This window comes from Euprymna scolopes, chromosome 12, assembly GCF_053919585.1.
Source record: "Euprymna scolopes isolate OS-2025 chromosome 12, ASM5391958v1, whole genome shotgun sequence".
NCBI lineage: Eukaryota > Metazoa > Mollusca > Cephalopoda > Sepiida > Sepiolidae > Euprymna > Euprymna scolopes.
Window position 1 is genome coordinate 9,735,136 of NC_136493.1, and position 16,752 is coordinate 9,751,887.

At 35.7% G+C, this 16,752-nt stretch overlaps 1 protein-coding gene across 2 annotated transcripts in view; it reads right to left on the reverse strand.

Moving 5' to 3' along the window:
• Nucleotides 1-259: 259 nt before the first annotated feature.
• Nucleotides 260-16,752, reverse strand: part of LOC145291170 (calcitonin gene-related peptide type 1 receptor-like) — a 380,557-nt gene continuing 364,064 nt past the window's right edge. For both annotated transcript variants that reach the window (XM_080136712.1, XM_080136713.1), the window contains exons 10-13: nucleotides 13,471-13,606; nucleotides 7,535-7,576; nucleotides 4,035-4,187; nucleotides 260-588 (exon numbers count right to left, since the gene is read on the reverse strand). In XM_080136712.1, the coding sequence (XP_079992838.1) occupies nucleotides 547-588; nucleotides 4,035-4,187; nucleotides 7,535-7,576; nucleotides 13,471-13,606 (373 nt within the window). In that variant the 3' untranslated portion in view covers nucleotides 260-546. The remainder of the gene's footprint in view (nucleotides 589-4,034; nucleotides 4,188-7,534; nucleotides 7,577-13,470; nucleotides 13,607-16,752) is intronic.

A 16,752-nucleotide genomic window follows, 5' to 3' on the forward strand; every position in this document is an offset into this window, starting at 1 on the left:
AATCAAACAACAGATATCATCAGGCAGCGACTTGACTATTCAAAAGTTCAATGAATAACGAATAATGAATAGGTTATTCATTGAACTTTTGAATAGTCAAGTCGCTGCCTGATGATATATGTTGTTTGATTGAAACAAGTGGCTATTTGTAGCAGCAGGATGTGACCATGTTTATATAACAATAAACAAGTATATATATATATATATATATATATATATATATATATATATATATATATATATATATATAAAGGAACATTTCATGCAATTGATTTTCATCGTCCATATTGACAGTTGGTTTTCTCAACAGCAAATGTCGTAAACAAGTCCTGGAATTTACGACCGATGTTTCCTGATCTTTTGCCAGAAAGACAAACAGGATGAGAAAGAAAACAAGGAGAATGTAAAAGAGTCGCATTTCGCATTTGATCGTCCATTTTTGTTGGCCCTGATCATATGCGGCACAGATTCTCGTGAGAATGAGATTTTACTTTGATCACAGCATTTCATCTGCTGATTCGTTTGGTGCCAATTTAAAGCCAATCATCAAGAAACGTTCTTCAACATTGCTTCCGTTTCAATCCCATTCTGAAAAAAAAAAAAAAAAAAAATGAAAATAACACTTTTCCTACAGTCCAATCCAAATTTAGTGATGGCGTAACTACTTTTGCTTTGTAATTTTATAGCTGAACTTTGTATTAGTTGGATTATTCGGACTACTGTTCTCATTTTCGATGCTATTTTTCTAACGTTTCGATTGTTATGGCCCCTGACCTTCTTCAGGTTTATCTTGTTGAACTCTGGAATCTTTCTGTCGAACTCGCCGTGGACATGGAATATGTTCTTAGTGTCTTCTGTGACAGGGACATCACCAAAGAAGACTCCGGACACGCACGACACAGCATTTATATTTGCCCTCTACCGTCCGACAATGATAGAGTTGCTGCGAAAAGTGATCACACCTTGTCTGCTCATCCCTCGGACAACATTCAGGTCTGTGGATATTTCAATGTTAAAAATGTTGACTAGTAAATCCACTACAAACAAAACAGATGACAAAGGGAGATGTTGACACCCTCAAATATACAGTACCGGCATCGACTGGTACAAATCCAAATAGTCGAGAAGGATAAAGATTGATGGAAAGATCGAGGAGAGAAAGCACTAACCAGACCTCCATTGGATGGGTGTGAAGGGGAATGGGATCTTGGAAAGATTTACTGCTACACAAATTCCAGTAAAGACCAATGGTCATTGCCAGTCAGAAGTCAATGGCAAACGATTGTCACGATAATACAAATTCATTTGCAAAGGTTATCGAAAGAGGTAGAGAGTACTGGAAATCTGTGAAGATTTGTTGTCCCTCAGACTCCAAGGACTACCACCGGTTGTTGTCAGTGAGCAATCTCCGATGATGACCTGTGTGAGAACTCCTAGTGAGCGCAAATAATAATGATAATCGTCACAGCAACTGCGTTTTTCTTTACCCTGTTCAACCCTAAACAAGATATATCGCCACTTGGACGTAAGCGGCTTCTATTTGGGACCATGTTTAGGGGAGATAAGCAAGATGTCGGTTTACATTGCATTTAAACTTTGGAATTCCAAAGTCCAGTTGTCTAAAGGAAGAAACTATTAGAGTAGAAAGCTTTCCGGCATTTGGGAATCTACGCAGTGAAGGGATGTGATTTTTTTGTTGCTAAATTGGTTTGTTAGGGGTATATACGTTGATGTGACACAAACGAGATCAGTTCATCAGTGCATATTCCATTAAAATATTTGTAAAACAGGCACAGGGATTCAACATCGCGGCGATGGGCCAGAGGTTGGTGCTTAGTTGACAGTGCAAGACCTATTAGATTGGAGACTCTTTTTTGGACCCTGGCTAAAAGGAAGAAACTTGGGGTAGATTCACCAGCCCATATGTGTCAACAATACTCGATGTATAGACGAATGGTGGCCTTGTAGAGATGCAGGATACTATCTTGTGTGAGTAATTTTCTAGCACGGTAGAGGGAATCCACCTTCTTTGCAGCAGCCTTTGCAATTTCCTCAATGTATTTGTTCCAGTTCAGGTTGTCTATGAATGTTAAGCTTAGGAAGTTGAAGGATGAGCTTTAAGGTAGGGCATGACTATCGGCTTCTTGTAATTATCAAAAAAAATAGAATATCAGTCTTTGTAGCATTAAATGTTACCATCCTTTTATGACCCATTCCAATACGGTCTGGATGTTGTTTTCTAAGGATTCTTACATTGCCTTAGATATGTGTACACCCATCTTTCCCTGATGCCTATTATAGAGCATTGTATCATCGGCAAATATACCTATCCCAGACACAATGTTATCAGGGAGGTCGTTTATAAATGTCAGGAATAATAGAGATTCGAGGATCGAGCCCTGAGACACTTCTGCCTTAATATTATGCTGTTTGGATGTACATCTATCGTGAACAACCTGAATTATTCTCTTTTACTTTTATTATCGGAATTTTATTTGTATTTCATTCTGTGTTTCTATTTGTCCTTTGCTATAATACGTTTATTATAACGCTCGAGGGTTCCCAGGTAAAGAGAATATCTAATATATATTTTTATTTTATTTAATTATTTCATCAGTTTAATATTTTAGTTGCTCTCCACCCAGCAACGCCAGGCAAGTTGCGTTAGTAATTACTAAGGCTAGGACAACAGCATATTCTTTTCATTGTTTTGACTCTCGAGTGTGTATCCGTTGATATCTTATATGCTTTTATATAGAGTGATGTGGTTCTCGGTTGATTAACTGTGTCTAACTTTGTCAAAGAGTTTTTTTTTTTACGCAGGCATCACCACTTATCAAGGCCAAGAGGCCACTCGAGGATAAGGGTTAAAGAGTGTACAGTAGAAATTGAACAATATAGTAATCGTTAGTAATGGAAATTCGGTAAATTTGTTAACAAGTGGAACGGTTCATCAAGAAGTTGTTTACGTTAGACTTGAAGACCACCATATTGTAGTCATCTGGAAAGCAGGAAAACGGAAGACAATTCCACAGGCGTGCAGTTCTAAGAAAGAAGCTTTGTTCATGGAATCTATGTTTAGGTTTAGGCAGATAAAGAATGGGGGGGGGGTAATTATTGATAGTGTTTTCAACTAGAAGAGTGTTTCTTGTGAAAGTTTGGCGAAGGGAGACCATAGATTGAAGCTCAGTCGAACACTTTGCATGAAAATAACGATACATCAGAGATAAACTTGCAACATTTCTTCTGTGAGATAGAGGTTGCAGGGAAGAGAAAAGGATATCTCCTACGAGGCTACGAAGTCTACGTTGAAGGCAGGACAAGTCCTTTCTAGCAGCTCCTGCCCAAATGTGGCAACAGTATTCCATCCTTGGACGTACCTGGCTCTTATATAGATAGAGAATTGCATCAGCAGTGAGATATCTACTGGATCGATAGAAGGATCCCACCATTTTTCCAGTGGCCTTGGCAACAGATTTGATGTACGTGTTCCGTTTAAGATCAGGAGTAAAGGTCAAGTCCAGAAGCTTGTCAAAACTTGAGGTCTCCTAAAGACGAGAGCCATTCATTTCAATTGATGCCAGATGTGGATCAGAATGTTGATGATGTAAAGAGAGAAGCTTAGTTTTAGATGCATTAAAAGTAATCAGCCACTCCTTTCCCCATTGTATCACGTGCTCAAGATCAGAGGAGAGAGAATCAGATAGAACTTGGTCGTTTACTGACTTAGATGTGCTACCATAGATAGTAGTGTCATCAGCATAAATGTCTACAAATGATGTAACAATGAAAAGAATATGCTGTTGTCATAACCCTAGTAATCACCACAATAGTTGTACTTGCTTGTTATAAAAATTAGACAGTATGATATAGCACATTAAACTGAACTCAGATGACAATAAAATAACAAACATAGCTATTTATAGTTATCTATACTCTAGAGAGTTCTCATTAAAGGGATATAATATCAAAACAAGTGAGGTAACCCATGAGATTACTTAATACAGTATGTTTAAGTGAAATCCGATTCTTACCTGTCTTGGACTTCCAGGTGTGCTGCCATTATTCCCCCGGGTCGAAAACGAGCCACTCTCGACTAGGGTGAGGACATTTGACGGACGCCGTTTGTTAAGATGGCCAAGTTGTAATTGCATTTGTTCCACTTTCCTTCGAATAACAGATATTACCTAGAAGAAAGAAAATATATAAAAGAGTGCTTCAGTTTATTAATTACTTAATTTACTAAGAAGCCATTGTTTTCTGCAGGGAGAATAGCTAGAGGGAATGACGCCAAACGAGATAAGGAAAAGCGGGTAAAACTTAAAGTCAAGCATGGGAAATCAAAGAAAATTAACTGAACAAAGCAAAGGTTTAGAGTACAGACACGCACCTGGTCAGAAGAAACAACACATGGTTGATTGATACGTAAACAAAACTCATCGGAAATGAAATAATTGTTGATTTAGTCAAAAACCATGTGCAAAGGTTATTCTAATCCACAAAAGGTTATCCGCAGACAGGAATACCTCATCACTAAATAAACACCATAGACAGTGAAGGCGAAATGACAGAATAGGCATTTACAGGTGTGTGCGTGGGTGACCCAAGTAATTATATAAACTAAATCGAAATTGAGACCGAGAGTCGATTGGTGATCGTGTTTGAAAAAAAAAACACTGTCGATTCCTGTGCGTGCTTGCCTTTTTTAACATACCCCAGTCGTTAACCTCCATCGATAATAAAGAACATCATTATGTTTACACATCAGAAATACTGTTAGAAATTAGTTCCAACTTAATTTTCTTTTGATAACAATAACCTTAGAACTTACTTTTAAAACAATCTTCGTAAGAAAACAAAGCCAAATTATTACACATGAAGCCCGGCTGTAAAATACACATACATATTATATTTTAATTAACATGGACTTATTATCTCTCTCTCTCTCTCTCTCTCTCTCTCTCTCTCTCTCTCTCTATATATATATATATATATATATATATATATATATAGTAATTTATAAAATATATATGGCGATTAAGCTACACTGAATATTCTGCGTTTCATCCAACTATAGGATTCGTCAGGCTTATGCGCGAATTTTGTGGTTGCTTCTTGTTTTTATATATGTTGAGGATTTCTAGTTGGCCAATCAGCTTTCTAGTATCCACCGCACCCCTTCCTATCAGCCAATGGGCATGCATTTTATCAAACAAAGGATCTGTTTTAGAACTAGGTTAGTGGTTTTAGGTAGACGTTCTCCTTTTTTTTATACATATAAATATACCTATGTGTACACACATACATGCACATATATATATACATATATATATATATATATACATATATGTGTGTGTGATCGTTTATGTATATTCATGTTTATTTAATTTATTTGTTTGTTTTCTATTGTTATTGTTAGTTTTAAAGCTATTTTGTATCGCTATCCTAGAGTAAGTTTTATTTTGTGAACACAGTTGTTTGCTATTTCCCGCCTACAGTTTAATAGATTTTGAGGTTCTTTAAAGTACAGGATAGAAAATTTTTCATGGAGGCATAATTTACATGGGTCGTCTAAATGTCTGCATGTGGTAGCTTGTCTCATTATTTTCCATTCGACTACCGAAGTGTATGTTTGCTTTTTGTGTATGTCCAATAAAGGTTTTTTTCAGAGAAGCGGTCGGTCGCCTAACAACTTTTTAAAACTTTTTATATCACATGTAAATCGTAATATCTCAGAGTTAACAACGGAGCTCGCCTGTCTATTTAATTTGCTCGACTTCGGGAAGATAAATATTCAACAGTTTTCGCTCGCCGCATGTAGGTTAGGCCTTTTCCTATAATGTTTCCCCCTACCCTCAACGTCTTTGGGGGGGGGTAAGCATTCCCGCACTAAATGAAATGCTACCCCGCAGTACAATGTGGACTTCATTATGTCATTAAAACGTGCACCTGCCAATTTAAGTAATTAAATCAATTCAAACGTGTTTCTGTCAGTATGTCGTGATGGCGCAATGGTTAACGTCGTACGTTTTTGTTTTTCACACTTTAATTTCCAACTTTGCCTCGAGGGTTCGCGTTCGATCCTCATACTTACCTACCAAAACTTTTTTATTTTACACCCCCCTCTAGTGTTTTGATTTACCCAAAACCACACACACCTCCAAACACCCGGGCAACGCCGGGTACCCCTCGCTAGTTGGTTATAAACAGAAAACCCGTAAGTATTAAACGTAATTTTAAATTCATAAAAAAAATTAAGTAAAAAAAAGACAAACAACAGAAAGAAACTGAGACATGTGCATGTGAGTCATATGTTTTTTCTAAACACTTCATTCTTGTAAGTAAAAAAAATCCTCGAACTTTTCATGACATGATTTGTATCGTTTAGCGGAGAAGTTTTTATTACGATTTTCTGACTTATGTAACGCATGGCATTTAAATTATCGATTGTAATTTCTTCGCTATGCCAGCTAATGTTTTATGTCCTTTGTTTTACAATGCCTCTAAAATATTCACCAACATTTTATTTTGTTTTTCCTGTTTCTGTAAACTTCCCTTTTAAACATATTTAAAATATCTCTTTTGTGAATTTATGCCTTTGGACTCATTGTTTTGCTTATTGTATAACGTGTCTCCCACTTTTTCACATTTGATTATACATCTAAGAATGTTTTTCACTAAAAATATTTATCCGTAACCGGTTCATCTCCTCAAAACCTCTAATATTGTTAAACCCCTAAAGAGCCCCCCCCCTCAAAAAAAAAAAAAACTGGTGACCCCTTAAAGAGGACCCCTCCAAAAACTGGTGACCCCTAAATACTCTCCATTCAAATCGATGCGTTTTTGAATATTTCTTCTCTCCTTGCATACCTGAAATTAATTAATAAACCAGTGAACAATAAAAAAAAGTGCCGTTGTGTCCTTATGCTTTTAAGGGTTTCATTCCGTCTTCTTCCTTAACAGTCCAATAATGAACTCGGCTAGACCTCTTTCTTCGACAAGAACATGTTGATTGATTGACTAATTGACATAACTAAAGTTGTCTAGGTGTTGTGATGTTAGTATTTGAATAATCGATGAGGAAGAACACAGTAACAGTTAAATAAATATGTATTAACGAAAATACGCACAGAAGGTAAATTGAGCAATATATTTGCTCAACTGCTAGACTAGTGGGTGACGGCCATCCTCTTCGAGTGTCCGGTTCTCCTTATCCGGAAGTGACGTCATGAAATAGTTCAAGCATTATGGGTGCGTCCCCAACACTAGGCAAAGCTATTTTTAATTGCAGCTGGAGAATTATTTTCAGTCTAGGAGGACGGCTAATGTGGACACAGGGACGCCGATCAGGAGAGGCAAATATGTCTTTTGATTAAAAGATGGACCGTTTTATGGAAGGCTGACTGAGTATCGGAGTCCCTTGATATCTCTGTTTCTACAACACAAGACGAACTTCGTTATCATTTACTTTTTCGGTTCTAACAAAACTTGTTCAACGAATAAGTACTAGAATTGTATGCAAGAATTAACTTACCTCTTCATTTAAGAAACAAAATAACACCGACACAAAGAAACCCTGAAAAGAAATGAAACGTACAATTATTACTGATGAATTCGTTTTACAGTTAGAGAATTTATTTTTTTCAATCGATTCGTTTTACAGTTAGAGAATTTATTTTTTTCAATGGATTCGTTTTACAGTTAGAGAATTTATTTTTTTCAATGGATTCGTTTTACAGTTAGAGAATTTATTTTTTTCAATGGATTCGTTTTACAGTTAGAGAATTTATTTTTTTCAATGGATTCGTTTTACAGTTAGAGAATTTATTTTTACTAATGAATAATTTTCAGTCTATGCTTGACTTGTCCACCAAATTTCAGTGAGAAGTGTCCAACAGTTTTTTTGCATTGCTGCTCAATAACATGCTCCAAATGAGAAACTTGATGCTTCTTTTATCATGTTACTCTTGAGAACCATTGATATAAAATACTATTAATTCTACATTCAATTACTACTACTACTACTACTACTACTACTACTACTACTACTACATATAAATTACTAGTACTCCAACAACATATCAATTACTACTACTACAACATACACAGGCTCCTTCAGTCTTTGACAGACTATGGATACCCACGAAGGAGTGCCTACGTGTGAGATTTTTGTGGCAAGAGGTGCGCAATCTCCAACCACACCTCTCCTGAGTCGACATTGTTGAATACCAGTGGAAAGTGAAGTGTCTGCACAGGACGACTGGAAACAAATGCCGGGATAAGCGGAGAGCAAACACACAGCGCCTAGAATTCCCAAATGGTCACCCATCTGGTACTAACCAGGCTCAACGTTGCTTAATTACGGTGATCTGACGAGAATCAGTGTGTCAACGCGATTATTGCCATATATAAGACAACAGCATATCTGTTGTGACGGAATTACCTACGAATGAACAGATCCATATACAAAAAATACCGGAAGACAATTCATTAATGCAGACGAACAACTGACAATTTTGTATTTTCTTAGTCCCCCGACAAAAGGGGGGGGGTGAACCTGTAAATTCACCCTTGTCCGTTCGTCTGTTCACACTTTTCTCAGTAACTACGCATTGGATTTTTTTTTTTAATTTTGCATAAACATTAAACATGATATGACTAAAAATGTAACAGAACGGATTTTCCGGTAAAACTCCGGTTGCCCCCCCCCTAGGGGTGCCTTTCGGTTTAAAATGGCTAAAATTGACACTTTTGTGTTTATTTAAAAAAAAACTGATGACTTGGATTTTTATAAAACTTTCTGAACAGTTGTGACTGATTTCTATATAATTTTGTTTGTCGATACTTTGCAATAACTCTTGGATGTGCCCCAGCTGCTCTTTTAGGGCTAATAAAAAAAAACTTCATTTTTGGGACCATTTTACCATATTTATGCAAAATTTTCCGTGTATTTAGCAGTTTTGCATGGTGCTGAACTCAAATTTAAATATGTTAAGGCCTTGGGGACTTTTGGAGCTAAATGGTGAGGGTGGGGGGTGCAAATGATGGACTTAGTCATTTCTGTTTTGCATGGTGCAGAACTCAAATTTACATGTGTTAAGGCTTAAAACTGCACCGTTTGTTCATTTTCACCAAGATTTGACGTCCCTGGGAACATTTGGGGCTAAATAGGAGGGGGGGAAGGCTGAACTTAGTCATTTTTTCTGCCTCGTTTACTGTGCATGCTTCGCTTGTTCTACTCTATTCTCGGGTTCTACTTTTTCTTTGTAACCCTTCAACCACGGTTATAACAATATCAATTACTATTAGGTTGACAAGAAATTTCAAATGATGTATTTTCAAATAAGTTTTCGTTATAATACCTTTACTTTATATAGCATTTTAAATGGTGTTGTTTACTTTAATTGTTTAAATTACAATCGTTTTAAAACAATTATGTCTTTTTCTCAGAACGTTGAATACAAGAGGAAACATGAATTGGAACAATTACATTGAAGGCATTGCCAGGGCCGCTGCAAGGAAGGTGGGCTCTCTCTACCGTGCTAGAAAACTACTAACACCCGGAAGTATCTTGTACCTCTATAAGGCAACCATTCCACCATGTATGGATGCATGGAGTATTGCTGTCATATTTGGGCTGGTGCATCGGCTACTAGTCTCTCGCTCCTTGACAAGGTTCAAAAGAGAGTCGCAAATCTGATCGGCCCTGAACTAGCATCTAAGCTTCAGCCTCTGTCCCATCGACGAAATGTTGTATCCCTCTGCCTATTCTACAAGTATTTTAATGGTGAATGCTCTGACGAACTGCAAGCACTTGTGCCCCCACGACGTGAACACCATCGACAGACCCAACAGGCTGCAAAATACCACCCCCACACTGTAGAGATCCCTAGATGTAAAAGATCTTTCTATTCCAGTAGTTTCTTCCCCAGAACCGCTAGACTTTCCATTCCAGGTCCCTGCTTCCCCAACTGTACTGACGTGCAGAAGTTCAAGTGCAACATGAACCAAGATCTTGCTGCCCAAATCCCTACATAGTACCCCAGTAGTTGTTGCCCCTGATAGTAGCCCCCTACACCAAAGTGGCAATGTGCCTTGTTTGGGGTGAAAATGTAATAAAAAAAAAGAAAAAAAAAGAAGCAAATTCGCACAATTATCTTGTTGCAATTCAAACTAGGCCGAAAAGCTGCTGAAACAGCTCGCAATATCAACGAAGCGTTTGATCCAGGAATCACTACTGAACGCACAGCACAACAATGGTTTAAGAAATTTCGTGGCGGCGAGAGTCTTGAAGATGATGAGCATAGTGATCGGCCATCGGATGTTGACAATGATCAATTAAGAGCCTTAGTCGAAGCCAATCGATGCATGACTGTTCGAAAACTTGTTTCTGAATTAGACATAACGTATACGACGATTTCTGATCACTTGAAAGAGATTGGAAAGACTTGATAAATGGGTGCCTCACGAATTGAATGACAACCAAAAGAAACGTCGTTAGGAAGTGTCATCTTCCCTTCTTTTATACAACAAAAACGACCCGTTTCTCGACCAAGTTTTGACTTGCGATGAAAAGTGGGTTCTTTACGACAACTGGCAATCCTCAGCTTAGTGATTAGATGCCGACGAAGCTCCACGACACTTCCTGAAACCAGAGTTACACTAAAAGAAGATCATGCTGATTGTTTAGTGGTCTGCGACTGGTCTTATTCATTAGAGTTTTTTTTTAATGCAGGTGAAACCATTATGACGGATAAGTAATGTCAACAAATTGATGAAATGCATCAAAAACTTCGACAACAACACTCAGCATTAGTCAACAGAAAAGGTTCAATTCTCCTCAACGACAATGCCCGACCGCACGTTGCTAAATCGATCCTGCAGAAGTTGAACAAATTGGATACGAAACTGTCTCATCTGCTATACTCTCCAGACCTCTCACCTACCGACTATAACTTTTTTCAAGCATCTCAACAATTTTCTGTGTAAGAAATGCTTCAAAACCTAAGCGATATCAAAAATTTCTTCAACAACTTCATCACCACCAGAACGCAAGATTTTTATGTTACTGTCATAAATATACTTGTTTAGTGTGGGTAAAACTGTGTTGATTCTGATGCTGCTTATTTCGATCAATAAATTTATGTTTGAACCGCGATATGTTCATCTGATTCAAAAATTTTAAACCCACAAGAATCTTCTTGTCAACCTGATAGAACTACATATCGATTACGATTACTATTACAAGATCTGTGACTACTACTACGACATAACTACTACTACTACTACTACTACTACTACAACATATCAGTTTCTACTACTACTACTACAACATATCAGTTTCTTCTACTACTACTACATATCAGTTTCTACGATTACTACTAATAAAAAGTGAATGAACAAACTAACCTAAAACGAATACAAGAATAGAAAAATCTTTTGTAAACATTCGAAAATTACATTTGTTTGAAGAGAACACATCTAGGTCCGTTCACAACAAAATAAAAATGTAGGAAAAAGATTTCCGGGTAACACCGGGTAGGCACAGGTTTCCTCTAAATTTAAATTTTTTTAATTTTTTTATTTTTTTAATTTTATTTTATTTATTTTTTTTTTTTTTAATAATAATAATAATAATAATAAAAAAAAAAAAAGCATTATCAATATATACATATGTATATATATATATATATATATATATATATATATATATATATATAAAATTTAGGTATTTAAATTAATGTGTTCAGGAAATAGATTTATTAAATTGTATTCCTTGTATTCAAACAATAAAAAAAAATCTATATTTGAAGATTAACCTTTTCAAATCATAAAATTTAAATACATAAATTTTTATTCATTTACTCTATCTTGTATATCGAGCAATTTTATTTGGCTGGGATTTTCTTGTATAAAATATTACATCTAATAATATTTTGTAAGACCGAAAATCACTGCATTTGCATACCAGTAGATATATTTCATTTCATTATTCTGAAGTGTGTGTGTGTGTGTGTGTGTGTGTGTGTGTGTGTGTGTGTGCGCGCGCGTGTATTTATAATTTTTTTCTTTTATGCTTTTCATACAATTAACCTCATTGTGTTATTCAGCCCGTTATTCGATTAATCATTCCACCTCGGATTTATTGTTTGCTTTTATCGAAATCCACGATATAACTGATGATGATGATGATGATGATGATGATGATGATGATGATGATGATGTAAAACAGCACCAAATTGAAGAATGGACAGAATACGAATTATCAAGGCAACTCTAAAAAAGTGGCAAGCTGAAGAACACCAGGTCATGACAGAATACGTGCATTCTACTTCCAAAAATTCATGACAGTGCATTAAAAATCTGGAAATATGTATCCATGAAGCAGACGTGCCAGAATGGATGACAATAATGAAAACGGCTGAAATATTAAGGAAAACCCTTGAATGCAAAAATTAGTGCACATAAGCTGCAAACGCCAACCGGTTGTGTAGAAACTGCAACAGAATTAAAGTAAAACATAGAGAAACACCACTTGGAACCAAGAAAACTGAAACTGTATAATCGTAAAACGAATGTAGTGCCAGCATCAACTGGCACCACACCAAATAGTCCAGAAGGGTCGAAGAGGATGGAAACACCGAGGAAAGGGGACTGGGTCTTGGGAAGTAATTTTCTGTATTTTTCTTGTCTTGGGAAGTTTATATCCACCAAAATTACACAGGGGACTCATTCATATGTAATATATTGATGTTGGCATTCTGTAGATGGTCAGTGTAAATGGAGATGCTCTGATATTATTGTAGCTTTTTTGTTAAAACTGAAAAGGTATTTATCTATGCAAACAGGGACGTTCTGAGTAGCCCGGTCATAAAGTACGCTTAAATAAATATGATATTTTAATTCTTGCAGATTTCATATATGTTATTATAAAGTCAATTCTCTATCGATTTTTATATGTTATGAAACTCAATTGCTGAAGGAACTCAAGTGTTATATATATATATATATATATATATATATATATATATATATATATATATATATATATATATATATATATATATATATATATATATCACATGAGTTCCTTCAGCAATAATCTAAACTGAAACCAAAACTTATGAGGAATTCTTGATAAAATTATTTATAAAAAAAAATAGATACTTTAAGTGCCATCAGCTATAATCGAAACCGAAACCAAAACTTATGGAGAATTCTTGGTAAAATTATTTACCACAAGAAATTGAAGTCCATAACAATTAAAAGACAGTCACTCGGATGTAAGTGTGATACGCAAAATAAATAAACCACACACTATCCTATTAATATACAGATGATAATAATAATAATAATAATAATAATAATAATCATTATTAAACTGTCTATTTATCTCATTTATCCTCGAGTGTTTTTTGGCCTAGATAAGTAGTGACTTGCTAGTAAAAAAACAAAACATATTGTACTTACCTGAAAAGAGATTAAAATGGCCGAGATGATGTTATAAATATACTCGGCGCTTTTGTCCTTTTCTGGCCGAAGAGGCATTATGAAATAATGGAGTCCCAACAACGGAATGAGGATTAACGTTGCCCGGACACCACGGCTGGATAGAAAAATGAAAATAAATAAAATATTTATGACATTTTATTTAAAAAAGGAGACAGTGTATATATAGACCGTATGCATGTTTGCAGCGTGGAACGATAAAAATGTCGACATAGAAAAAGCAACATAATTCCGCTTCCGTTTGATGTAAACCAGTTGTCTTTCTTTGTTATGAACAATCTACTAGTTGGCCAGTTGTGTACAAATCGCAAAAGTGACAGGAGCTTTCTATCATGTCTGGAAGTGACTCCAGCATTATTCGTTACTGTCTGAGCTAAGTCTATATGCATATAAAACTTAAAAAAGTAAATTTGTTAAAATGTATAAATGTATATTTGCGTATGCGTAGAAGTAACATGTTTAGTCGACTTACGCCTGTCGGGATTAATATTTTTTGTTTTCAATTTTGACTCCTTAGTAGCCATTTTTACGGCTAAAACCAAATCAGATTTGTTTCACAGTTCCAAATCTCCTATATACTGTTTCAAGTTTGTAGATCAAAAATCGACAAAGTTGTTTGGTAGAAACAAGACAAGGCAAGGTCCCTTATATATATATATATATATATATATATATATATATATTGTAGTTAAGTAATATACAGAACATAGGTTTTGACCAATGGGGCCTCCCATCAGCACACACCATGCGGCAACAGCGTCAGATTCGTTGGAAAGCTTATATATGCCGCATGCCAAATTCCTCACAAACGATCCCCAGTCTATAGTGGAATAAGGTCACAAGTAGGCTGTAACATTTAATAATATTAAAGCTAAGCTTTTTTTCCTTTCACAACTACAAGAAAAAGCCTTCTTAACCATTGATTGCCCTGATAAATAACACTCGTTGAGCGCATCCTTCTAACTCCTTGACTTAACATTCACACGCAACATGAATTGGAAAAAATACAGTTAGGACATTGCCAAGGCTGCTGCAAAGAAAGTGGGCTCCACCTACCATGCTAGAAAATGATTTACACCAGAGAGTATGCTATACCTTTACAAAGCCACAATTCGCCAATGCATGCAGCATTATTGACACATATGGGCTGGTACACCTTCCGCTAATCTCTTATTCTTAGACTTAGAAAAAAAGATCCCACACTATCAGCCAAGCTTCCATCTCTGTCTCATCACCGTAATGTTGCATTCCCGAGTCTGTTTTACAAGTGCTTTAATGGAATGTGTTCTGATGAACTCGTAGCACTTGCACCCTCTCGACGTACATGCTCCCGACTAGAAGCAAAATCCTACCTCTTCACAATTGGGGTTCCTTGAAAACCTTTTACTCTAATAATTTCTTTATTCGAACTGCTAGACTTTGGAATTCCCTCTCTGTTTCCCGCTTCTCTGACTGTACTAAACTGCAGAAGTTTAAATGTAATGTAAGCAGTCATTTTCTCTGCTCAACTCCCCACAGTCCCCTGTTAAACATGACCCCAAATAGTAGCCTCTTACATTCCAAGTGGCAATATACCTTTTTATAGTGACATGAAAAAGAATAAAAAAACAAACAACATCAAAAAGCTTCTTTACAGTGAGCTGTCGAGAGAAAAAAGTATGTGATGAGTACGTGACTAAATATGTAGCAAAGACATAATTTTGCAAACTTTGTAGTCGCAATATGAAACAATATTGTAATGGATACCTTTTGAAAAGCAATAAATAACCAATTGAGAAAACTTAATATTTGGAAGTTATAAAATTATTATATAGCACTACATATATAGTTATAAAATTATTATATAGCACTATATATGGTCTGTAACCCAATAAAAGGGAATTCATTGAGTTTGGATTTTTCAAAATTTTTAAAATTTATATGAAATGTTTTTCATTATAAAAAAACTCTTTATGAGAAAGATTTTTTTCATCCATTACAATTAGTATATACAAGCAGTACGCTTTCAATTAAATGATTTTATATATATACTAGCATGGGTTCCCGGCGTTGCTCGGATGTTTTAAGGTGTGTGTTGAGCAAAAAAAAAAAGTTGTAATAGGAAGGCAGGCTCGAACCCGTACCGCGAAGGAGGAAAAAAATGGGGGAAAAAAACGTGACGCCTTTGCTGTTACAACCACCGCCAAACCGGAAGTGACGTAGGTTTGAATTAAGGCTAGACAATCGAAAAGAGGGAATGACGTTCGACAATATCGGCGAAAAAACCGACCCCTCCCTGTAAAAAAGTGCCCAGTTGAAGGTGAAGAAATTAATGTTTTTAGCCAATTTTTCGAAATTTGTGATCTGAAAGGTCGAGCTTAAAAATTATACTGATCTTGGGAAAATCCGTCCCTCTGTCGAAAGTTTTAGGTAGACATGCAAACATACATACATTTATATAATGGTAGCTCAAATTTTCGACCCAAACCGATTAAAAAGCTTGCCCTATCTCTGAATACCCTTCATATAAATTTCAAATGTTTAGATCAGAAATTGTCTGAGTAATTTGGTAGAGACAGCAACTGTCAATTTTTTAAAACTTTGACCCCTACTATGACCTCATAAAATTTATTGCTTTGGGCTCAAATCAAGTTATTAAGTTAGATCCATGTCCAAGGAACTTATATCTAAAATTTCAAGTGTTTAGACCCAAAATTGGCAGAGGAGTTTGATAGAGTTGTGAAAGGTCAAATCGTTGAACTTAGACTCCTTAACAGCACATTTTTGGCCGAAAACCAATTACAAATATTTTCCCAAATCTCAGTACCCTGTATATCAAATTTCGAGTCTGTAGACTAAAAAATGACAGAGTTATGTACAGAGAAATGTACAGAGAAATGTACACAGACACTTTCACTTTATATATCTATCTATACTCCTATAAATCTGGTTTTCTTTTGTGTGTATCGATATTTATATTAAAAACCCCTCTTTTCTATTTATTTAAAAAGAAAATACAATTTTCTTATATCTTGGTTGTGGAATTGCATTCACTAGCAAACGATCTAGCTAATTTGCATTCATTTTAATTAGTTCCCTATGTTGCTTCGGTTTTTTAATGGGATAATTATCTTTAGTTAACTATTACGTGTAATTATATTCATGCAGATAGTCTACATGATTTATACTTGCATGATATTTGCGTAAAAAGTGTGCAGTAAACACAAAATTGTTTCCATATATATTTATCTATACGTATATATT